Genomic DNA, 25,857 nt, shown 5'->3' with positions numbered 1-25,857 from the left:
TGTTAAGACTGGGCGGTTGTATACCATGCAATGGTAGCAGTGTGTCAGTAGAGAGGTTCTGCTCTACAGCGAGTTAATATCACAATATATCCACTATGTGGTTAAAAAAAAAATCAGCAGTGATTCCCACACATAGTCTTTACTTGGGCGGGCCGCCCATGTATAATAACGGCCGCCCAAGTATGAGACACATTTTCATTATTTTTATCCTCTTATACTTTTATATCCACGCAAGATAATGAAACCATCCACGATCTAATAACTAGTTGTTTCGTACCTGCTCATAAGGTGTGCATCAGAACCATTTACTCCCGCTAGCATGCCCACAGACGCTGCATGTTGCAGAGTCACAAGGGGGCACTGTTGCAAGTTCTACAAGTTTGCGCAATAGTGCCTCAGACTGCTTCAAAGTGATTCTCAATGAAAAGCGCAGATTTATGCCAAGCGATTGCTAATGAACTCAAGTTGATGAATTATTACAAAGACTACTTCATGGCCTTTATATAAAATGTTTTAGACGAATTAAGAATCTGAAGGATCACATTGCACTAGTACAGACATTTCAAAGTAAGAGTATATTTAAGAGTATAAGAGTGTATTTGGGGCTTGTTTATAATTAAAAGTCACACGTTAAGTTTTTTTATTTTTATTTTGGGCATTATTGGTATTTTGGCTACACAATAAATTGTATTTAATTTGATTTCCTTTTAATTCATATTAAATTATTGTAGTCTCCCCCACAGGAAGAAAACACCAAGAACATTATTTGACACGTATATTATTGATTTTATAAATTTTACTAGTAAAATCTGTGTCCCATTCACTGAGACACTATATGACAGCAAGGAGAACATACGAAAAGGTGAACCATTAATATGCTATGTAATTAAAATTAATTTCAATAAATAAAAATACTGTTAAAAATCACACATTATTTGTTTCTCACATGTAGTAGATGATTTTTGTGCCATGGGTAATAGGAGGATTTTTCGCCCGGCTACCACCGCAAGTATATTTCAAACCTGTGGGAAGCATTGATCAGACTGGGACTTCTAGTTTAGAAAGCTTTATTGCAATTAAACTGAAATGCACAGGATTTAACAATGACTTTAGACATGCAATTTATAAAGTATTACGGTTTTCTTAAATAACGTGAATGTTAACCTTCAGTCATTCAATAAATGAGTCATATTTTTTTTGTCAGCTGAACCACTTTGACATAAAATACTTAATTGAAATACCCCCTGAAACAGACTATAAAATATGGTCATCTGGATTCACAATTCAGGATTTGGTCACAAAAGATCTTATTATAAACACTTGGAGATTGTTTTTAGAGTCTTTCAGAGTTTTTATATGACCATTTTGTTCTCTCTCCCCTCATCTGTTTGTAATTATGATCCTCTAAGGTCAGTGATGGGGTCACCCTCGGCGGGGGAGAATTTGCAATCCGAAGGTTATTCAGAGGACTGTGCCAAAGGAAGTCTGGCTTTTGTCTGCTGATAATTGCCTCCTTTGGAGAGACCTTTCAATGAGGGCTCGCAGCTGAGTCATTTAAAATGAGGTGTGTGTGTGTGTGTGTGTGTGTGTGTGTGTGAGTGTGAGAGGGAGAGAGAGAGAGAGAGTTGTGACACTAATGAACTATTGAAAGCTCATTTTTAAAGGATGGCTGGCAGGAACACCATGTTGATACTTTTAAGTAAATAGACATGTTTTCTTACTGCTGTTACGTCACCAAGTTTGTTTGAGCTCCTCTGGTGAAATGCTTCTAGGCTATCATGCGTAATGTTGGGTTCATTATTATTTCCTTATGCCAAGTGTAATCATTTCAGATGAGCTCCTGGGGTGCATGACGTCAGGTGAACTGGCCGAATGATTTGGACTTTTTGAGTTCAATTACAATTTGTGTTTTCAGGCTTTTCATTCCCCAACATGATGTATTTTTGGAGTCTGCGCTCTTTTGTTTTTTGAGTTTTTTTAGGTTTATCTTATGTTTTATGCAGCCTGTTTTTGTGGCCTACTTATTTGAGGTTTAAAAACAAAAAAATAAAACACAACAAAAAAACAGTTGAGGTTATTGCATTGAAATGGTTTTGGCATTTTCTCTGAAACCACAGCTCATCTCTTTTGTGGTCTGATCTATATTACAGATTCACAAGGGAGGTAAAGAAAACCACAGAAGTGTTGCATAACTGTAAATGTGGATTCGTTTTGTGGAAATGATCAGGGGCCATATTCACAAAACATTTTATCTTGCCACTAAGAGTTTCCTCTTAAAACCTATTCACAAAGCTGTTGAGACAAATGTTTACTAAGGAATAGACTGAAGTCTTAAGCTAAGAGTAAGGGCCAGGTTGACCTCATTGCCATGGAATATACACACAGTGATTTAATCATAGAAATATTGTAGAATGAGGTGTCATGTTTCCATATTAAAATAAAGGTTTTAAAATACAAATATTGCCCTATTCAAATATATTTTTTATATAAAAATGTTGCCATTCAAATAAAGGTTTTAAAATGTAGGCTAAGTGTCACTAATTAAACTAGTATATGAAGTTAATTGTAGATGCAGCATCTCAAGAGAATGCAAAATGCGAGCGATTAAATAATGTTTTATAAACAAAGTTTGGGAGGAACACATTGAAACGGTCTATCTAATCAGCACACTCTAAAAACTAATTCAGGGGACCTTTAGTCATTACTTAAATAAATATATATTGTGAAATTAAAAAAATCAAGTTCTGAAATGCTGTTAGACTTTTTACTTGTAATTGTTATTTTATTGAGCTTGGATGACACAAATTATGCCTATTGATTCGATATACTATCATGATTTGTCATAGTTTAACATTTTCAGTTAATCAAAAATGTATTTAATTTGAAGTTCTGTTAATGTAAAATACAATCTGATGACATGTAAACGTGTTTCATTGTTTTGAGTTGTATGAACACTTTTAATTTAGACGAACTTAATTGAAACTGGGCTGGGATTTATATTTCCCATCATGCTTTGCCCATGGTACTTGAAAGGTAGAGTAAATGCTAAAATTAAGTGTTATATAATGTTTTTTGCACAAGATTAATGGTAAGGGAGATTTAGCAGTAATTAGTGTTTTGTTATGCTAATTTAGAAGAGTTTCTGTTAATTTGGGTTTTTGGAGAGTTACCATCATGGTGACAAGCGGTGCTTGTCAGCGCATTTGTCCAAGATGCCGTTTGAGCATCTGTAACATTTAATGGCTGCATCGGATGCGTTTCGGTGGTTTAAATCGACGCTCGTGACTTAAAGTCGAGTGCTTTTACTGTAATTTGGGCAAGCGCGCTCATAATAGAAGCGACGCGGTTGATAGCGCGGCTCATGGTTGCATAGCAACGACAGACGCCACTGGAGCAAAAACCTTTGGAAAGAAGGAGAATGCGGCTCGGGCGCTTAAGTGACGCGATATGTGAATGATCCCATAGAACTGCGACTTTTTCTTTGCATATCAGACAGGTAGCAACTAGGGAATAATAATAATAATTTAGCGGGCTGGATTATGTTTTATTTTTGAGATCAGTTGCGGGCCGGGTAGAGAGGGAGGGCGGGCCGTAAATGGCCCGCGGGCCGGCAGTTTGAGACTACTGGTGTACAGTGTCTTTGGGTTGATTAGGACTGTTTGTGATTTGGTCTTTGTGACATAGGAGTAGTCAAGAGAACTCCTAACGTTTCTCAGATTTAGGAGCTAGTTTTAGTGCTAAAATGTTTTGTGAAATAATCTTAGAGCAAAAATTTAGGACTCCTAAAATTAGGACTGACACACCTATTTTTTTGTATTTTCAAGAGTTTCTCCTAAATTGGCAATTTAGGAGTTACTTTTAGCCCCTTAAGATGTTTTGTGAATATGGCCAGAGTTGAGATGGTTCAAAGACCAAACTGGCTTTGATATATTGAAGGATTCTTGCATTGCTGCTTCTGGGCCAGCACAGGTTTTTTGTATAAATGGGGCTACTGGGAGAAGATTAACCAAGGCAGATCATTGATGCATGTTTTTACCATCTTTGTGGAAAAAAAGATGCTGTGGACTGTCACGATGACGATCAAAAGTTCGATATGTAAATATATGTAAATCAAATGGCCTTCAAGTCAATATTGTTCTGCAATACGTAAATAAAAATGATGTTCTGTTCGCAAGCGATTTGTTCTTTTGAGTCTTTTAATGATTAATTTCATACAATTTGCAAAGTGTTTAAACCATTTTAAATCAATGTAAAATTGTAATCTAAATATTGTGGTTCACTTTTCTTCCTCAACCAGTTTGTTGTGTTATAACTTTTGAATGGATTCACTAAAATGAATCGGACTTTACAATGGTGATAAACACAATGCTACAAAATAGTTTGTGAATGGGAATGTTTACTGAAGCATATGTTTCTTTCTTTATGGTTGCCATAGGAACACCATCTCCAGAGGGCGATTTCCGCCCAGCAGGTGTACGGAGAGAAGAGGGATAACATGGTGATTCCCGTCCCAGAGGCAGAGAGCAACATCGCTTACTATGACTCTCTCTACCCTGGAGACTTCAAGATGCCAAAGCAGCTCATTCACTTACAGCGTGAGTACATGAATGTTGAGCATAAACGAATACTACTGAGGAAGTATTTCTTTAATGAAGCAGTGTTTTAGGGTAGTACCAGCAAGGATTATGAGGGACAGATATTGAAGTGTTTGAATGGAAGAAACAAAGTAATTGAAGCCTTTGTTACAGACATCTGTCCGCCAATTCCTGAACAGCAGGTGTTTTGTGTTGTTTTTTTGTTCTTTGAGTGTTTGTGGATTGCAGGCTGTGCCATCTGCCGTGTCTTATACATTTGTGTGCTTTCACCTCTTCTGATTAAGATGTCTTAGAAATAGGGATGCACAGAAGTTTCAGCTACTGAAAATTTTAATCCAAAACAGCTCGGTTTTGGGCTGAAATAGTTTTTGAAGGGCCAAAATCAGTGACTGAAACGGATGTTTAATCAGCGCTTCTCCAATGACACGTTTTGACTGTGTTCATTGTCTATTTCATGCACACAAGGTGGATTAAGCTACAACAGTTAAATATGTCAGATGTATGGACGCTAGCTCTGGATTGACAATAATGACACATGAACTTACTCTCTCTGCATGTGCTGTTTGTTTGGGTTTCCAATAACGTGCATTTGGGAATGCATATTAAGTCTGACACGCTTTGCGTTTAATGGTGAAGTCAGGGCTCCAGACTAACATTTGAGAGCAGTGGCACTGGAACCACGAAGTTCTACAGAAGGTTGGGATTTGGTGGTTGACTTTTTTTTTTTTTTTTTTAATCATAGGTAATTTAATCATATTACTACCGTTTTACATTAATAAGTGCAGTTACTAATAATATTACATGTTTATTCTTTGGAAATTTGACAGTAAATCACTGAGCTTCAATTGAGATTCAAATAAAATAACTTATTAACAGTATCATGCAGAAACATTTTCATAGGGAAAAATTTAAATATTCTACTTTTACTAAATGTACCATACTGAACTGACCGACAGCTTCAGTGATTATAAAAGGAGTGCTCTTTAATTGCTTTCTGTGTAATTCAGTCACATTTTGAAGTTTTTGTTTTTCATGAGACTTTTCCATATATTAGGGAGTCAGTAAGTGCTCCTCTGCCGCCATCCAGTGGTAATTTCATGTCTAAGTTTTGTTTGCCTAGAAGTGTTAAGTTTTATTTCATCTTTAAACTTAACGTTTTACAAATCATAACATTAAAATGTAATAATATTTACAGCTTTTTAGTGCTGGAAAATTCTGCCACAATACCAGTAAGCGTTACATTCAATCCATGGTGATTGTGGATGGGAGCCTTAACTTGTTTGCACAGTGTTTCTTAGAGTTGTCAAAAGTACCGACTTCGTTACTGAAATTTTAAAAATGTGACTCTGTGCAAGCGCTTTGTGAAGAACAACTTTTTAACTTCTTTGATGCGTTCATCATTGAAGCCAATCACTGACACATCTGATGACCATGTGAACACATTGGCCAATAAGAGGTGTTTATGAATCCACTCAACAGCACTCAAAGCTTCACATTTTTTAAATTTCAGTACTGAAGTCGATACTTTTGACAACTCTAGTGTTTCTCCAGGTTTCCACCTCAGCACTATTTGATATCTGTGGTCTCAATCAGAGAACGCTGCACTAAAATTAAATGCATCCCACTAGATCTTGCAGCAAGGTTATTAATTTTGCGGCAAATTCAAACGCTTTCTTACTGGATCTCCAGCGGTGTGTAGTTAAGCAGTGTCTCGGGATCGGCGTGCACTGAGCTCATACTGTGCTGTCTATTATTGTTCACAAGAATAAGACAATAACACTATTAGGCTACGTTCATACTGCAGGCTGAAACGACCCAATTCCGAGTTTTTATTTTTTTTTTTTTTTTATTTTGCCCCTATACGACCTGTATCTGATCTTTTCATGACAGTCTGAACGACACAGATCCGATCTTTTCAAATGTGACCCAGGCCACTTGGGTATGTGGTCCTGAATCGATACGATACGTATCCGATCTTTTGAAATGCGACCTCCGTCTGAACGGCCAGGCCACATGTATCCGACCCGTACGTCATTGATACGCTACAAATGTCATAATTGTGCGTTGAAGTAGGCGGGAACGAGAAGATAAACAACAACCACGGCGGATGATGCTGCTGAGACCAGTCAATGGAAGGGAAGCGAGGTCACAGATTTAATTAATATTTGGGGTGACAGCTCTATTCAGGCCAAACTCGAGGGCTCTTATCGGAACCGGGCGGTTTACGAAAACATTTCCAGCGAAATGGCCGAGCGTGGTTACAGACGATCCTGATCCAATGCCAGCGAAAAATAAAAAGCCTCCGAGCCAAATATAAGGTGGTTAAAGACTGGAACAAACGAAGTGGCCGTCTACTTCCGCAAACAACGAGTGTTGTCGTTGACCGTTGCGTACTCTTCTGCGCATGCGGGTCACTTCTGGGTCATTTCACGTTCACACAGGAGAATCACAAAAGGTCGCATTTAATTGAAAATGTGAACGGCCTTGCAAAAAAAATCTAATTTTTTCAAAAAGATCGGAATTAAGCATTAAGCCCTGCAGTGTGAACGTAGCCTTAAGGAATCTTCAATGGTAAAATATGACTGGAAAAAATCAGTCACAAAATGTGAAATCTTTTTTTTTTTTTTTTTTGCTTAATCTATTTTTACTCTAATTTGACTCATTGTGCATTTTAATTGTGGATTCCATTTGCATAACTGATTGCATGTTTAGGTTCTGTGATTTTTAATGACAGACAAATTGTGTGAAATCCCAGATTTTTTTTTTCTTTTTGTCTGCATGTTATATTTCTTATTTCATTGATTTTGTATTTTAATGTTTTAAACATTTTAAATTTTAAACATTTACATTTTGTTTTATTTTGTTTTATTTTTTTTAGTAATTTCATTGTAACTTAGTACTTCCCAGTAAATGTTGTGTTGGTATTCTTAATGTGTGCCGTGGTCTTAGATACTTAGTCTGGTTTAGAGTAATAGGTTCGCTGTGTGGGGCAGTTAATATTTAACAGACATGACTTAAAATTTCTTGGCTGTTTTGTCTATCTTGTGTGTGTGTGTGTGTGTGTGTTGTAGGGGTAGATAGAGTGACTGGTTGGGTTTAAGTGAGTTTGTCGGCCCCTGGGGTGTCTGTAATAGGAGCAGGAGGTGTCCTGCTGTCAAAGAGTGTCTGAGCACATGCCACACACACACCAAGCAAGAGGGGGAGGAAATGTGGAAGTAAGGATGAGGCACTGGGAACTGTAGTGGGAACACGGTTCAAATGGGGAAGTGTGTTTAAGCGACATCTCTTGGGATCTCTGAGGGTGTCTGCCAAACATACAGGATGAACAAAATGTGTTTTTGCATTGCTCACTCAAGTGAGTTTTCATTTATTTATTTTTTGTTAATCCCATTTCGAGACTTTTCAGACACAATCTGGTGAATGCTGGAGTTTATTTTGAACAGTCTTGTGCCATTTAGGAGCCAGTAAATCTGAAATCAATGCTACAGTAATAACTCTCATGCAACAAAGTGGTAACCCATTTAGAAAAATTATTTTTTGAAAAAATTTACAGAAGATTTAGAAGTTTTAGATGTTTTTTTTTTTTTAAATGTTTTGCTGTGATACAAACAGTTATATTTTTAATTATTTATTTATTTATTTTTTTATCCCCTAATTTATTCTTTTTTTTTTTTTTTTTTTATGTAGAACCAGTAAATGTTGCATTGTTATTAGGATTGGGTACCGAACTCTACTTTTAAGGGCACTGACCGAATTACGTCTGTACTAGTTTCAGAAAATTTATTGGAAATGTTGGGATATTGACATGATTAAAACCTATTCAGTGTAACTCAGAAGTTGGGTAGCAGCCAGCCAATCAGATCTAAACTGGCTATTTTGGCTAGCGCTTGCAAATTATCTGTGCGAAATGCTTCTGACGATGTGTAGATGTCGTTTTAGGCCAAAACAAAACTGCACCTTAACCCTTTCACCACCACATATGAAAAAAAAAAATTCATAATCAAATTACTAACAAACCACTGACAGGAATAACACAAAATAGATATCATTTGAAAGCTAATTTATTTTTAATTTTTTCCATTTTGATCAACTCTAAACCGGAGTGTACCGCCTGTGGGCGCCACCTAGCTACGAAAAAATGAATCACATTCTTCAAAACTTGTTTTCATAATTTATGAAATACTTTTTTTGTACTATGTACTGCAATGTGTCAAAATCATACAGCTCAGTCATGTCATTTGAAAGGTCTCACAGAGTAGAATACAAGTATAATTGTTTTGGTCTTTGAGTAAACTTGAGTGAGTTTTTGTTTGTGAAGCCCCGCAAGACCCATATGTAAATAATATACTGATGCAGCACTTGCCATGTTTTCACTTGTAACTTCATGAAATGTGCATAGATTGTAGAAAATGGCACATCATTACTTATAGTGGATGATTAAGATTAAATCAACATAATCCATTGTCAATGACGAGATATTCCTCATGGAAATGCCCATTGGGGGGTTGTCAAGGGCTAAACAAACAGCCTACCTCACTTTTGTTTACTTTGTGCTATAATCACAAATTTGAATCAGATGCAGGTCACATGTAGGGGAACTTCCTGAGTTATTAAAAGTCAAATAAGAGAGATATGTAAAATTATAATATAAATATATATATTTTTTTTTTATTTTATCAGCAGTTTCTCAGTATGTCTGAATGTGTTTTTTTTTTTTTCTCTAAAAATTTAAAGTTTTCTATCAAACAATACCTCTCCTTGCTAGAGTTTGAGTTATGAGTCTTTACTTTTGTGTATGTCACGCAGGGGAAAAAAACAACTCTAAAAATGCCTTCTGCTTAAAGGGTTAATGAAACCTTCAAAGAATGTAGAAAAGTTCCCATATTGTCAGACATGAGGAAACTTTTAAACTAATATCAGAGAGGAGGCCTAAAGCTTTGTTTGAGTGCGTTTAACCTCCTGTGTCTCTCTCTCTCCACAGCTTTCAGTCTGGATACAGAGCAGCCGGACTACGATTTGGACTCTGAGGATGAGGCTTTTGTGAATAAGCTGAAAAAGAAGCTGGAGGTGGAGGCCCTGCAGTTTGAGGAGATGATTGACAGATTAGAGAAAGGCAGCGGACAGCAGGTTATTAAAAAGATTCACCGCTTACAATGTGAACTACAGAAAAAAAAAAACCTTGGGGATTTCAGATGGTGACACTCAACTTTAAATGAAAAGCTGAAGTGATTCTGCTAAACCTTTCTGTCTGAATTCATGATGTCACTGTTAAATCCTTATAAACATTTATGACTTAAATGTTCTAGGTATCTGCATCAGTCAAAGATGAACCACTGTTAGCTAATGCTGATAGTCTTAAAATATTTTTTTTTTCCAGATTTCTTTTTTTTTTTAATTCAGCATTTAATTGATCAAAAGTCACATTATATTACAGAAGATTTCTATTTCAAGTAAATGCTGTTGTTTTCTATTCATCAAAGAATCCTGAAAAGGTTTTCATAAATATTAATCAGCACAACTGTTTTTTTTTTTTTTTTTTTTATTATTGATTTATGATAAATGTTTCTTGAGCAGCCAATCAGAGTATTAGAATGATTTCTAAAGGATCATGTGACACTCAAGGCTGAAGTAATGATAATGGAAATGCGGCTTTGCATCACAGGAATAAATTACACGTATAACATATTCAAATAGAAATCAGTTATTGCAATATTTCACAATTTTACTGTTTTTACTGTGTTTTTGATCAAATAAATGCACCCTTTCTGAGTGTAAATAATAATAATATTATTATTATAGTAGTATTATTATTATTATTATTATTATTATTATTATTATTATTATTATTAATAATTATTACATTTTCTATTCCACAGCTGGTGACCCTACAGGAAGCGAAGCTATTACTGAAGGAAGATGACGATCTGATCAGGGAGGTGTTTGAGTACTGGAGCAGGAAGAGGAAACTGTCTAAAAACGGATCCCTCATCCCAACCATCAAGCAGGAAAAGCGGGATGGATCCAGTACCAATGACCCCTACGTGGCCTTCAGGCGCAGGACAGAGAAGATGCAGACGAGAAAGGTGAGAGATCCTAGTCAGAGCTGTAACTGTATCGATGTTTTATTCCTAATCCTTTAATGCTGATCCTCTAACAGACTGGAGAGATGAAAGCAACTCAATACGACAGTCACTTTGATCGATCTGTAAGCACTAGAAGGAGCTGTATTTGACACTTTCGTTTTTTTTTACTTTAAGTCCACACTTTTGTAGTTAATAAAAATAAAACAAAAAAACATATCTACTAACTGATCAGTGCTAACCAGCAATAAGGGTTGAACTGAAGACTTGAGTTTGTGTTGTCTGAGTACGTTTTTATAGTACAACAGACTCTTCCAGACAGCCTTTTAATATCATACTTTATTTTATTGCATGCTTAGAATAACTAGCTAAATGACCATGGAAACCTTTTAATGCATTTACAAACGTTCTTGTTTTATAAAGCTAAAGCTCTGCCAGCTCTTTAATTTTTTTTAACTCTCATAATGACTTGCAGGAGTTTGCCTTAAACAATCAAGCATTTAGTTGGTGATCATCCTTCAGTGTGGTCTTTCCTCCTCACCAAACTTTAGCATTATTTGTTTTGAGTTTTGAGCATCACTGAACTGAAAAAAAAAAAAAAAAAAAAATGTCATAGTTCATTATGCCAGGGCCTAATGGTGGATGTTAAATACAGCTCTATGGTGAATGATTAGGTCCATCAACTGTTTGGTTCATTTTTGGGTGAACTATCCCTTTCAGTAAATATGAAGTGTACTAATGTTTCGGTCATGACTCCCCAGAACCGCAAGAATGATGAGGCGTCTTATGAGAAGATGCTCAAACTAAGAAGGGACCTGAGTCGAGCTGTCACCATCTTGGAGATGATCAAGAAACGAGAAAAGAGCAAACGAGAACTGCTTCACCTCACATTGGAGGTTGTGGAGAAGAGGTACATAGAAGAACTTTCAGAGCTGAGAGAGCGTTTTTATCAGTGGTGTCGAGTTCATGATGAATATACAAGATTGAGCTTAACTTTGCTTTGCGTTTTAATATGCCTAGCCTGTTTGACCCAAGAATCTTCTTAATTGCTTTGTAATTGTGTTTTACTGTGTGTGCATTCATGCATAATGAGAATGGGTCATGTATTTTTAATTGGCTTAGGCATCATTGCATACCCTAATTAAGGGGCTTGTTTTATATGGCCAAATGAGCAATTGTGGTTCACCTTGTTTGTTCATAAAGGGCACACGGTCAAGCTCAATTATTCATTTGTCATCTTTAATTACTGAGATATGTTGGGTAATTTGTGTGTGTATAAATAAATATTAGGGATTAGGGATGTCCAGATCCGATCACATGATCGGAAATCGGGCCCGATCATGTGGTTTCAGACTCGATCGGAATCGGACATTACCTCCCGATTAGGACTCGGATATATATGTATTAGGGGTGCAACGGTTCTCGGTAAAAAAATCGAACCATACGGTTCTCCACTACGGACCGCACTTGCACTGCGGTCCATCTCGAATGACGACGCATCTATTGGTTAATATGGTTTGTTTAAAATAGCAAACAGTGACAAAACAGTCACTCTTTGTAAACTGTTAACTGCGAGTGCCTTCTGCTGTAATGTCCAGTCATTTACGCCGTCATCACCCGGGTGTTAACAGCGTGCGAGCGCAGGTGAGACCTGAACAGCACACGTTGCTGTCTGTATTTAAACTAACTCGTTTAAGCCTTGCTGATTTAAACCTTAAAGAACAAGACGCGAAAGAGAACTCGCACGCGCTGTGAGAAGATTTGTGTGCGCTCATCTAAAGCGCGCACACGCTTATTCCAGTCAGCGCGCAAATACTGAGTTCTCTTTCAAGTCTTGCGGTTCGGCGGACAAATTCATACAAAAATTATGTCAACATGCCCGTCTTAGCGAGTATCCTAGCAAACATAGTCGGTTATAAGTGAACGTATATTAGTCGAGAAAGACAGCGCATGTGGAACAGTATATGTACTGGATCGTGCATGTCTTAAAGGGAAAACAACTATTCCTGCTGCCTGTATTTAATGTTAAATCAAACAACAAAAAACAAAGAAATCACTCACTGCTCTTGACTGAATAGTTTTTGTAACTTCAATAATGATTAATCTTTATTTATTTTATACAGTAAAGATAATATGCAGTGATATTTTATATTTGATTACTATTTGAAAACTGAATACCTGAAAAACCTGAAAAGCACTGTTCCTGGATCTGTTTTTTCACTCTTCTTTATTCTTTTTTATGTAGGCTATTAAGTATCGGATCGGGACTCGGTATCGGCAGATACTCAAAATCAAATGACTCGGACTCGGACTCGAGGGCAAAAAAACGTGATCGGGACATCCCTATTAGGGATGTCCCATGCTTATCTCAAGGATCGGTACTAGAGCTTAGATCGGGCCCAACAAATCAAGCCCGACCCTACCCGAGCCCAAGCACGTTGTGTCCAAGCCCGGCCCGGCCCGACACGTTAGCTATAATTATGAGCCCGAGCCCGATTTAAACCCGACCATTTTTTTTAATATGTGGGCCGTTATAACAGGGGCGGCGCCACATTTTTATTTTAACGCAGGTGCTGCTTTGCTAGATCATTTAGTCTACAGGGAAGAGCTGTGCATTTTTTTCATATATATATATATATATATATATATATAATATCCTATTAATAAATGAGCAAAAATTGGCCATTAAATATTTTTTTAATTATCATAATTAAAGTTTTAATTGTATTAAATTGAACAAGCACAACATTCAGCATTCAATCAAATATTCTTAAAGATTATTTATTATTAAAAATGTTACTTCAACATATTATTTCAACATAATATGTGTGTAGCAATATTTGCATTTGTAAATTCGGTGACAGCGTGTTACGAGTTTCAAATGGTGTAAGTGTGACCGCGGCGCGCCGGCGCCTCCATGTCATTATTATATTGTTTGCTATATTGCTTTTTATGTATTAAATCCAGGCAATTGGTTGATGAAAAATGTATTGAAATTAAGATACAATTTATACTAAACGAAATTCATCTTTCTTCAAAACAAAACTTAACAAACTTGAAACTTAACGCATGACACGTGACTTACTTTATCAAGGGCCCGACGGGTCATATTATAGTCCGGGCTCGGGCAGAGAATCTAAGCTCTAATCGGTACTGGGGCTGATTAAACTTTTTTTTTTTTTTTTTTTAACTGATCGTATCACACAGCTGTCGTGCAGTAGATGGTGGTATGTGCCGTCAAGTTGGTTTGCCAACCGCTATTAAAAAGAAAATAGACTCAAATGTGTGTGAGGGATATATATATGAGAGAGAGATAGTGTGCACCAAGCACTAGGAAAATACAAGTATCGGATCGGGACTCAGTATCGTAGATATTCAATGTTCAGTGACTCTGATTGGGGGCACAAAGACATTTGACAAAAATATATATCGGGACATCCCTTGTAAATATACTTCTCAATTATATTGAACAAAAAAGATAAACAGTACGTAAAGACCAGTTACATCCCTTAAAAATGTCCACTCTTTCCCTTCAGGAACACCATGCCAGACTTTGGTTCAGAGGTGATGGCAGAAGCACTAGCTATGGTAAAACCAGTTTACAAGATTCCCATAATGCCCTTCTCCAGCAGCAGTCAGTACCGCCACCAGGACCACATGGACTTCAAAGACTACAAGACCAAGGTGGGTACATCATGTCTTCACAACAGGTCAAACCTGCACTGTTGAGAAAGGGAAAAAACAGACAAGTTGCATTGGTGTACTTTTTTACATGCAGAAATAGTGTAAGATATCAATAAACAAAACAAAACATTTACAAATATTATAAATGTATTTTAGTTCCTCTCCACAACAAATCCTTTTCATTTAACAGTATTCAGAACAGAATAGGAATTAAAAATGTAAATATAATTTTAAACATTTATTATAAATGGAAAGCCTAAATAAATTTATTTAAAGCAAGACTGAAACTAATTGTGGGAAATGCGCTATACAAAGAAACGTGACTTATATTCCAGAAAATATGGCACATGTAAGTTAATGTATCTTTCTTGCAGCCTGAAAAGACAGAGGTGGTCAGAACAAAGAGGAAGTACGAGAAGAAGCCCAAAATCTTGCCTCTATCCGCCCCATTGCATACTGGCCCCTCCCTGTTTAACCCCAAAGACCTCAACCAGTACGACTTCCCCAGCTCTGATGATGAGCCCTTTTCACAGGTACACACACGGGGCATTTGCTTGACTAGATATATCACAGTTTAAAGGGGAGCTGTTTAATTACTTTAACACCTACATTGGCTTAATTAATGGCATAATTTGGGGGCAGAGCTCACAATCCTGACTTTTTTTTTTCTCAGAATTGAGAGATATAAACTCACAATTGTAAGGGGGAAAAAAGTCAGAATTGCATCTGTATATCTAGCCGTTCTGACTTTTTATAAAGAGAGAAGTCACAATTACCTTTATTTTTTTATTTTATTTTTTTTATTTTTTAGAAACGAGCTTCCATAAGTACCTTTACCACTGTTTGCACAGAAATTGAGCACTTTACATTTAAACTAATCTTATTGTGTTGGTTTGTAAACTTTAGACTTCATTGTTTATGCATTCAGTGCATAAAAGACTTCCTGTTCTCATTGTGCAGATACACTCTGGGTCGTCAGAGGCCGAGGAAGAGAACGAGCCTGATGGAGTGTTTGCCTTCAGGCGGAAAGCAGGATGTGTTTATCACGCTGTAGGTGTCAAACACTAACCTCAAATCTCATACCTTGCATTTCCTCTGTTCCACATCCTTTCATCGTTCCTCTTTCTTCTCCACTATTGTTCTACACCTCAGAGTATCCCCATGTGCGTTGTAGCCATGTAAACACTAAAGTTAACAAACAAGAACGCAGTAATCCCTTCACATAGATGATCCTTTTAAATGTTGCCAACATTGGCGGCTCTCTAGGTATTGGAACAGAGCCTATTTTAACAACCTCACTGACACTTAGAGGCTGTATTTGCTGCTATACCTTTGACTTGAATATGAAAGTAATTTTTATGATTAACGAATAAGTACACGATACTTTAACCAAGTCACAATCCTTTATTGCCTGTATGTTATTTCCTTTACTGCTTCATTTACTGCTTTTTTCTGTGTCTTGAAGGTCACGTTCACTCTCGTTTGGTTTCTGTTGTTCCTGCAGGCTCGTTTGGATCAGAGCGGTGACTGGCCCTGGTCTGGGGAAACAGAAGGAGCATCATGTGACCCACGGTTTCGATACTCCCTCACCACTCTCACCATTCCTCGCCGTTGTGTCGGGTTGGCACGGCGTCGGGTGGGGCGGGGTGGCAGGTGAGTCAAGTTCATACCTCGTTCGGACTTCTTGAATTGTATTTCGTGTTTTCTTAATCGAATTTAATCTGTTTCTCAGGTTTCTTCTGGACCGGGCCTATTCGGATTTGAACGGATTATTCCAAAGTCTGGACTCAGAGCCGAACATCTCTTTACCTGCTTCTCCTCTCCATACAGAAACCACTTCCCAGACTGTTACCTCAACCCACACATCCTCTTCATCACAGTCGTCACCCTCTTCCTCTCATACCACGTATTCAGACCTGAGGGAAATACTCCGAAACATCAAAACGTGCCGCTGGAGGCACTTTAAACCACGGACACTAACCAGTCAATCAGGCGCAGGGGATGCGCTGTCACGGAGACCGTTTAGGGGGTTGGTCAGGGGCGGTGCAGGGCCGGGTGGCAGTACGCTGGGCAGAACAGCGGGCATGGGACCACCTGCAGTAGGTAAGTGAACTCAAACAGACTAGTGTGCATACAAAATGCTGGAACTGTTTGTTTGCTCATGTTTAATTCATCACTGTTAATGAAAACTGGAAATATGCACGGCATGATTGACATTACTATAATTGAGAAAGCTCAGTGTTTGCTGCAGCGATGCTTGGGAATGTTATTTTGGGCACTTCAGTGGCAGTGCCTTTTTAGGCAGGGATGTGCAAAAATTAACAGCTCTGTAGCTTGCCTAAAAGACGTAGGGAACGTTTTAAAGGGTTAGTTCACCCAATTATGAAAATTCTGTCATTAATTACTCACCCTCATATCGTTCCATACCCATAAGACCTTCGTTTATCTTCAGGACACAAATTAAAATATTTTTAAAGGTGCACTTGAATGTTTTTTCACAAGATGTAATATAAGTCTAAGGTGTCCCCTGAATGTGTCTGTGAAGTTTCAGCTCAAAATACCCCATAGATTTTTATAGATTTTATTATTATTTTTTTAACTGCATATTTTGGGGCATCATTAACTATGCACCAATTCAGGCTGCGGCCCCTTTAAATCTCTCGCTCCATGCCCTCCCGAGCTCTCGACTATAATACAGTGCATAAACAAAGTTCACACAGCTAGTATAACCCTCAAATGGATCTTTACAAAGTGTTCGTCATGCAGCATGTCTAATCGCACAAGTACAGTGTTTATTTGGATGTTTACATTTGATTCTGAATGAGTTTGAGATATTGGGGTCGTACATATTAATAATCATGACTGTTACGTAACAGTCGGTGTTATGTTGAGATTCACCTGTTCTTCAGAGGTCTTTTAAGGAGGAGGAAACAATGGTGTTTGAGACTCACTGTATGTCATTTCCATGTACTGAACTCTTGTTATTCAACTATGCCAAGGTAAATTCAATTTTAAATTCTATGGCACCTTTAATGAAATCAGAGAGGTTTCAGATCCCCAAGAGAAAGCAATGTAATTAGCACATTCAAGGTCCAGAAATGTAGTAAAGACATTGTTAAAATAGTCCATGAAGCGACTAGAATACTTTGTGTGCAAAAACACAACAAAAATAATTACTTTTCAACAGTTTATTCTTTTCCCTGTCAGTCTCATCCGCTGTTGATGTTGTAGACTCAGTACCAGGTTGTACGTCAGAACGCAGACTCACAATGGCTCAAAACGTCTGTTTGGATTTCAGTTGTAATTGAGCGATATAGGGACCTTTCCAATGGGTAGTACGCTTTCTTTTTCCTTTTATGTGTTTTAGTGCTGTAAATCAATTTAAAAATATTTAAAAATAATAATTAATCACACATTTCTGTATTTTTTCACAATTAAAAACATTGGCTTTTTTAATATTTTTATATTGTAGTAATTTCAGTTACCCTCCAAATTAAAGCAAAACAACTTAAAGGCAGTATATTTAAAAAAAAAAAAAAAAAAAAAAATTACATTTGACATTCAACATTACAGTATAACTGAATAACTGAAAGCTATCAATTTCAACTTTAGGCTTTAAAAAAATAACTTCTCATATAAGTGAATTTAAAACAATCTTCACATATTGCCATCATAATAAATGTCATATTTACCTGTGGCCTTGATTGAATCAATTGAATAAAGTTATCAAACACTTTACAATCTTCACTGCATAAATGAAATATAGATTAATCCTTATTAAAGCTACAATTTTCTGTTATCTCTGTTCTTTGATTAACATTAATGACAGACATCACAGCAACTGGTTTATTAGGATGCTGTGACTTTAAGACATGCCGCTGCCGAACATGACGTGGATCTGATGCACAACTCATTTTCTTTGAGTTTTTGGCTTAATTCTGTGTTGTTGTTTGTTCAAGCACGAAATAGAACTCGATACTGGTGTGCGTCTTACACGAGTCATGTGTGTGTCACACAGACACATTCACAGTTGTTGTTCGTCTTGTGGCGCTTGAATGCTTTCAAAGCATTTGTTTGAATAAGAGCATGATCAGATAATGTAACACTAGCCAAAATATGACGAATAAACAGTAAATATTTTTAACACGTTAAACTGAAATTTAGTTAATGCTTTAATTTTTGAAATTGTTTACATCTGCTTTGGTATAATTGATAATGTTTGCTGATGCTCAATGTAAGCTAAAGCAAAATATGATAAAGGTGAACAATTCAAAGTGTTTTAGCAGTGTTTCCACAACATTGACAGAAAGCAAAAACAATTATATAAACCATTTAAGTATTTTTTTTTTTTTTTTTTAATGCAACTGGTGCTCTATTCCTAACTCTACTGAAGAGTCTATAAATGTCTGCCAACACTAGAGCAATGACTAATTTTTTTATTACAAAATATTTAAATGAGGACAAATCAGTTGACAGTTGGCTCCTCTTTGTCAAAGGAAAGCAATAAACCTGGAGAAGCAACTGTTCATCAGAAGCACAGCTGCATCTTTTCATGAAACCTCATTAAATGCGTCCAGCGTTAAATGAAACTCTTTCAGATGATGGCGAGAGCACAGCGCTTGCAAATTATGAAGTCTGTTCTGCTGTTTCATATTTATGTTACACTCCAGTGATCAGCTCCAATTTTTAATATTTACATTGTTGCAGCTCACTTGTTTTCCTCTTTTATGGGAACTTCTTGTACTACTGTAAACTTTAGTAACTAAAGGAAGAAAACAGTACAAGTTTGCAATGTCTTTTGCATTATTATGAGAAAATATAGTGATTTGATATTATTATTATTATTAGTATTAGTATTATTATTATTATTATTATTATTATTATTATTATTATTATTATTAGTATTATTATTTGATGATATTCATATCTAGTTTGAGTGAAAAGTAAAATGGGTTGCGAAAACAATTGTGACCCATGACCACAAAACCAGTCATAAGTCACATGGGTGTATTTGTAGCAATAGCCAACAATACAATGTATGGGTCAAAATTATTTTTTTTTTTTTTATGCCAAAAATTATTAGGATATTAAGTAAAAATCATGTTCCATGATGATATTTTGTAAATTTCCTACCGTAAATATATCAAATTTATTTTTGTGAGTGGATATGCATTGCTAAGGACTTATTTTGGACAACTTTAAAGGGGGTTTTTGTCTATATTTTTTATTTATTTTATTTATTTTTGCACCCTCAGATTCCAGATTTTCAAATAGTTGCATCTCGGCCAAATATTGTCCTATCCTAACAGCTCTCAGATAATGTATAAATTTAAATTTCTAAAAAATTGACCCTTATGACTGGTTTTGTGCTCCAGGGATACAGTTTAAATAATAATTAAAAAAAAAAAGTTTACATGAAATATAAATGAACCTTATTTGCAGAATTTGTCCTTGTGCACAATTCATCAGTTCACATGATTTCTAAACACGTCTTTCTTTGTAATATTTCATGTATTGACTTTTACCACCACAAAAACAGCTTTTCTGTATTAATAACATCATAACACTAAATAACGTAATACTCAGTCAGCTGTGTTGACTTTCAGCAAGAAATGCTGTGGAGTTATGGTCCTGTATGTCAGATGTCTAATATTTACATGTGTGTTCGTTCCCAGCGTTCACAGCTGAGCAGTATCAGCAGCACCAAGAGCAGCTGGCCCTTATGCAGAAACAGCAGCTGGAGCAGATACAACAACAGACCAATGACACGGGCTCCAGTCAGGTGTGTAGCGGAGAGCCCACAAGTGTCACTCATGTCTGGAAGTGTGATGGTTATTATAACAATCTGCTGCTGTGTCCTCAGTCTCTTGTGTCCAAGACGTTGGACTCAGTCAGCGCCCAGTTTGCCGCCTCTGCACTCATGACCTCTGACCAGCTTTTGACCTTGAAGGTCAAAGAGGACGGCGTAGGAGGTGGAGTCAACGGTGTCGTCCAAGCTTCAGGTTTGTTTTGCACAAGCTAAATCTTTATTATTTGTATTTGCTCATCCTCAAATACATTTTAAATGAATAATTTTTTCTTTTACAGGCGTTTACAAGGGGTTGAGCATCTCCGCCACGTCCTCTGCTTCTGTCCTCACTAGCCAACCAACGTCGACCGCTGCTCCACCCGCCTTTCTTTCCTCCACTAGCAACTCTAACACAAGCACCGCCCATACGGTCCATAACCCTATAGGTAACCATGGCAACAACACAGCCAACTCCACCTCTCAGGTCCTGATCGGCAACAACCTACGTCTCAGCGTCACCACGCCCTCTATCACCAGTCTGAATGCCCGTCACCTTCCCAGAAGTCTCAGCAACGTGCCACCCGCTGCCTTGAAGCTCGCCGCCGCCAGCAACTGTCAGCTCCCCAAAGTCAACACTGGGTAAAGAATTACGTTCTTTCGATTTCTTTTTGCAGATGTTTTGTTTGTTTGTTTTTTGTTTGTTTGTTTTTTTACTAATGTTTAGCAAATAAAATCCAACGGAAGCTTGTTTCTGCCATGGAATAAAAAAAATACAATATAACTAAAATCTCGATCGCGAGTTTATAACCTGCTATTCTGAGGGAAAAAGTCAGAATTGTGAGATTTGTAAGTTGTTGTTGTTGTTTTTGTATATAGTGGCAGAAACAAGCTTCCATACAATCTAGCCTCTTTGTTTTGTTTTTTGTTTTTTTTTGTTTTTTTGCAAATCGAGCATTTTTTCATTGTTACAGGGTTACATAGTTTGGAAAAGTATGGAAAAATATTTGCATTTCCAGACTATTGCCCCTATTTAGTTGTCTATAATAGAAAATTAGGAATTTAATGAAAATAAATGTATTACTTTTTCATTATGCAAAAATGCAGGTTAGAAGCATTTTGGGTTTCTTCTCACAATATTATTAGCACCGTATTACAGAGCCTTTAAAAGGACTTGTGCAAAAATAAAAAAAATATACAGACTTTCTTGTGCGCACGAGAAACCAGTAAACTTAGCATGTAGGACAATGCACACAGCAGTATTGCGCCATCAGCCCATTACGCAATGTGGTTTCTTGGCCGCCACAGAGGATGCGTTAAAGCAGACCTAAGACCTGAAATATGGCGTACTGCCCTAACGAAAGCCAAATTTTTTTTACAGTTCCCAATGTTTTTTATAGACCCCTTGAACTTGGCAAATGGGACAGTGCACAAAGCTGTATTGTGCCATCAGCCCATTTCGTGTCATGGTTTCTCCAACGCCACAGAGGATGCGTTAAATTGGACTTTAGGCCTTGATATTAGAGGTACTACCCTAAGGAAAGACAAATTTTGAACAAATGGCTCTGTTAATTCAAGTGCATCAATACTCTCGTTTTCTTCATAGTAAGATGGCAGTGATGTACAAATGAAATAGTTTAGAGTATAAATAAAACTAGAAATTGTAGTGTGTCAGCACGCAAAAAATTCCTGTACGCATGCAAATAGTTTCTGGAGCACACTTTTTTTTTGTGTGTGTGTGTATACAAAAGTCTAATTTATTAATATTTTATTATTATTATTATTATTTATTATTATTTTTATTTTTTTATTTTAAGGGCTCTGTATGTTGTCACAAAGAGAAAATCTTTTTTTTTTTTTTTAAAACTGAGAAAATAAAAATATTTACTGATGACTGTACTATCAAATATAAAGATGAAAATAATGCCGTATGAACCATTAAATATGGTCTGAAAAATTAGAGGGTTTTGGAAATTTAAGTCTGGAAAAGTATGAAATTTTGAACTTTTTTTTTTTGTTATTTTTTAAGCTAATTGTAACAATCCAGTGTCTTTTTTGCAAATGTCTTTACAACAGTAACAATCCAGCATATATTGTTAATATTGATTACTTTTTTTTGCCATTTTTGCTATTCTTAGCAAACAGTGACAAGCACACATTTATTTATTTTCTTTTACTGTATTTTTACTGTATTACTTTTACTGAAACAATCTAGCTTTTTGTATTGCAAATATTGCGCATTTGTTTTTATAACCGTAGTAATCCAGCTGCAGTCACTTAAAGCATGAAAAATTGCTTTGGACTGCATCAAAATATGATGCCACTTTTATGCCTTTACATTTTAATAAACTGGGGGCAGACAAGTAGATTTACCATTTATGAATGTATTATTATTATTATTTAATTTTTTTTATTTTTTTACAAACACTGCAACACAATGAATGGGAGAAATGGCAATACTCACTATGGCAGACTTTCTTTTTGTACTCTTGAACTTGTTTGCCCATAGTAGTTGAGCTAAAGCAGCAGATGCATGGCAAGATTTCAAGATCATGATTTTGATCTTTCCCTATTTTAGTAGATTTAATGGAGCTGCACTCCTGGGGAACTGCCAACACGGCTGCCGAGTGAACTGACTTGACTTAAAAGGGACCGTTTCTCATTTCGAAGGCTGCGTCCTCCGGAGGTCGCGTTTGTCTGCCACATACATCATCGAGGCTGTCTCTTTTCAGTAAAGTAATCATATCATTCCAAAGTCATAAAGAAATCACAACAGTGTATGCTTCGCAAGGAAAAACGGTCAATTTTATAATGGTTACTTCAGATACGAGACATCCTTGATGACACATGCAACAGACAAATGCGACAGCCTTCGAAACGAGACCGCATTTGTTTAGATCTCGCATGATTCTTTTATTATTGAATACGTTTAAAAAGTCGAATCTAAACTCTTGTTGCTTTTCTGCTTTCTCGTGTTTATATGCACGCAGTGTTGGAAATGTTGCTACATTAGCCAGGTTTTATTTGATTATTTACCAGGTTATTGATCCGTTTCCTGTTTGCTTACAGGGAGAACCACGAGCAGGAAAAGCAGTCCCTCAACAGTATAGCAGAGAACACAGTGGCCATGGAGGTGACGTAGTGACTGGACGACGCGCTTTTCTTTCTTTCTTTCTTTCTTTTCTTTTTCTGCCCAGTCCAGTCTTCTGGTGCTGTGCACCAATTGGGTTTGGGGAAGCAAAAGGACAGCGGGTTTCCACAGCAACTGTCTGAACGTGACGCAAAATTTCGTCTCTCGTTTTTCTTTATTTTCACCCCCCTTTTTGAGTTTTTAACATATGCTGTTTCTGTTAAGAAAAGTGATGTGTAAATTAAGAATATGGCTAATATTCAATGTACAGAACTACATATTTGTAGACGCCCACCACCACCACCACCCTTGTATATACGCTACTTGAATACAGAACTGTTGAGTTGTGATGTTTTGCACTTGGGGAATCAAAAAGAGAAAAAGCGAATGAGGGGGAGTGTGTGAGTGAATCGTGAGGTCAGGTAAAGTGAGTGTGTGAATAATCGTGCATGGTGAGGAAACCTGCTGTTCTACCTATTTATTGTGCTGTGTTTACAATTATTTGTTCTTTATGTTTGTTATTTTCTCTTTTTTTCGTACACTGTGCCCCTCAGTTGTTTCCTGTGGTGTTGTAAGTGTCTAGGTAGCTGTCGATTCCTAAATTTCCCCGTTTTCAAGTTCATCTGGTTCACGTTGTGAATCGGATTGAATGTTAATGGTATCATGCAAATTTTTTCCCCCCGAATCATTTTTATTTTTATTTATTTTCTTTCATTTTCCCCTCTTCTTCTGGGAGGGATGGGACATGTGGGGGACTGATGCCCTTTAGGTTCAGGGGTCAATGGGAGGGCAAATTTTGGGGGGTGGTTATATGAATTTTCCATTTTTATCATCCCAAATAATAAGACAAACAAGGGATGAAGTCTTCACTTTGGGAGCTTCCAATGCTTCCGGGTCAACTAAGCACTATTGTTTTGGATTGTTCTTGTCTTTTTAAGTTTATTTTATTGCTGCTTTTTGTATAAATTCAGTTCCTTTTTCATACGATGGAAATTGTTTGGTTTGTCCCCGTTTTTATTTCTTTGTACAACAGAGTTATTTTTGTATCTTGTTTTGCATTTCTAGCAGTCTGTTCTGTTTTTTGTTTTCTTGTGGTGAAGCGCCTTTTGCGCTTCTTTAATGGAAGACTTCATTCTTTGTTGCTAAACGTCACACGCAACGGCCCACCACAGCTGCATCCGAGTCATCATTCCGGTTTATGATGTAAGACCAAGAAGGAGCTAAAGAGGTGGATGCCAAACGAACGTCATCTCCTTGGCCTTCTCTAAGCGCATTAATCCAGCAGACTCTGGACTACTTCAAGGCCTGACAAAAACCACAAGTTAAAGGTTGTGCCTTCCTTTGGGAATGTCCTGCTCGGTCTCTTCCGTGAAGAGGATGCTCCGGGTCAAGACCGCAGTTTGCTGCGGTACACACTTGTCCGGAGCTCGGATCTCCGATGCCCAGTCCACTGGCTGAACTGAATCATCCTCCTCCAGGGGTTTTCTAGTCTGATCTGGATGGAGGCAAAAAAAGAAAAAATATGGAAAATATAAAAAAGAAAAAATATTATTGAATAAGTGGAAAAAAAGATATGTGACAATTCAGACATGAATCAGACAATAAAGCCCAGGTTATTATATGTGAACTAATGAGTTGTCTCTTTATTGTGTGAATTCAAGGTCCGTTCCATCCATCCATTGTTTGGATTTAAAAAGGCGGCAGATACTTAGTATGATTGGATCATTATTTTGGTGAGATCATGTTTCTAGCATGTTATGTTTGGGAACGGTTCTTTTAGCCTAATTGACAAAGTGTGTAGTTTTTTATTTCTTGAACAACCATGAAGACACGTTATGGCCATATTCCAAGATGACTGCCAAGATTGATAAGGCTCAAATTGTGAAAGAATAGTTGGGAGGGAGCATGAGAAATCATTTTCACACATTAATTGGCACCTCTTGAGTCCTGACCTTTTAAAGGGATGGTTCACCCAAAAACGAAAATTTCAGTAATTTATTACTCACCCTCAAGTCGTTCCACACCCGTAAAGACCTTCGTCCAAGAGCTGTCTGACTCCTCCATAGACAGCAATTTAACCACTTACAGGGTCCAGAAGGGTAGTACAGGCAACGTTAAAACGGTCGATGTGACTGCAGTGGTTCAATAGTTCAGTGGGGGTGTAGACTTTTGCACAAGATATTTCCCAGATGATGAAATGAGACCAATTTACCCCCTGTGCAAATATTTACAGCCCCTGATTTTGTTTCTCTATTGAGTCAATGAATGATTTTACCATTTGTAATAGTTGTGTATGAGTCCTTCAGTTGACACCAGTGTGAAGATGAATCTCAAAATCATTGTCGGAAACGGTTAAAAAATGCAGAATTCTTGTTGAACATCATGTTTAACTCAGAAATGCATCATAAAATGGGTTGTGAATTGAAGTGCTGGTTATTTTACATGCCGGTGTGGCCTTGAAGTAAGAGAAATGGAGGACAGTCCTCTTTTAAATGAGTCTTGAATCTTGATTGAATGTCCAAAATGTGGAGTCATCACATGAAAGCAGTAGGAGATTGATTTTCATCTTGTGAAGATGTGAAG

At 37.0% G+C, this 25,857-nt stretch overlaps 1 protein-coding gene across 4 annotated transcripts in view; it reads left to right on the top strand.

The window, feature by feature from the left end:
- Window positions 1-24,921, top strand: part of epc1a (enhancer of polycomb homolog 1 (Drosophila) a) — a 41,260-nt gene extending 16,339 nt beyond the window's left edge. For 2 of the 4 annotated variants that reach the window (XM_067369118.1, XM_067369117.1), the window contains exons 2-15: window positions 1,410-1,564; window positions 4,436-4,595; window positions 9,577-9,722; window positions 10,472-10,678; window positions 11,437-11,585; window positions 14,212-14,359; window positions 14,734-14,892; window positions 15,320-15,409; window positions 15,864-16,012; window positions 16,092-16,462; window positions 20,035-20,141; window positions 20,223-20,361; window positions 20,447-20,786; window positions 23,214-24,921. In XM_067369118.1, coding sequence (XP_067225219.1) covers window positions 4,496-4,595; window positions 9,577-9,722; window positions 10,472-10,678; window positions 11,437-11,585; window positions 14,212-14,359; window positions 14,734-14,892; window positions 15,320-15,409; window positions 15,864-16,012; window positions 16,092-16,462; window positions 20,035-20,141; window positions 20,223-20,361; window positions 20,447-20,786; window positions 23,214-23,286 — 2,178 coding nt within the window. In that variant the 5' untranslated portion in view covers window positions 1,410-1,564; window positions 4,436-4,495 and the 3' untranslated portion in view covers window positions 23,287-24,921. The remainder of the gene's footprint in view (window positions 1-1,409; window positions 1,565-4,435; window positions 4,596-9,576; window positions 9,723-10,471; window positions 10,679-11,436; window positions 11,586-14,211; window positions 14,360-14,733; window positions 14,893-15,319; window positions 15,410-15,863; window positions 16,013-16,091; window positions 16,463-20,034; window positions 20,142-20,222; window positions 20,362-20,446; window positions 20,787-23,213) is intronic. The other 2 variants (XM_067369116.1, XM_067369114.1) reach the window with 1 other exon arrangement.
- The last annotated feature ends 936 nt before the right edge of the window (window positions 24,922-25,857 follow it).

The sequence above is a fragment of the Chanodichthys erythropterus genome, chromosome 19 (genome assembly GCF_024489055.1).
Source record: "Chanodichthys erythropterus isolate Z2021 chromosome 19, ASM2448905v1, whole genome shotgun sequence".
Lineage (NCBI taxonomy): Eukaryota > Metazoa > Chordata > Actinopteri > Cypriniformes > Xenocyprididae > Chanodichthys > Chanodichthys erythropterus.
The sequence above is the reverse complement of the archived record's forward strand: the minus strand, read 5'-3'. Positions and strand labels throughout refer to the sequence as shown.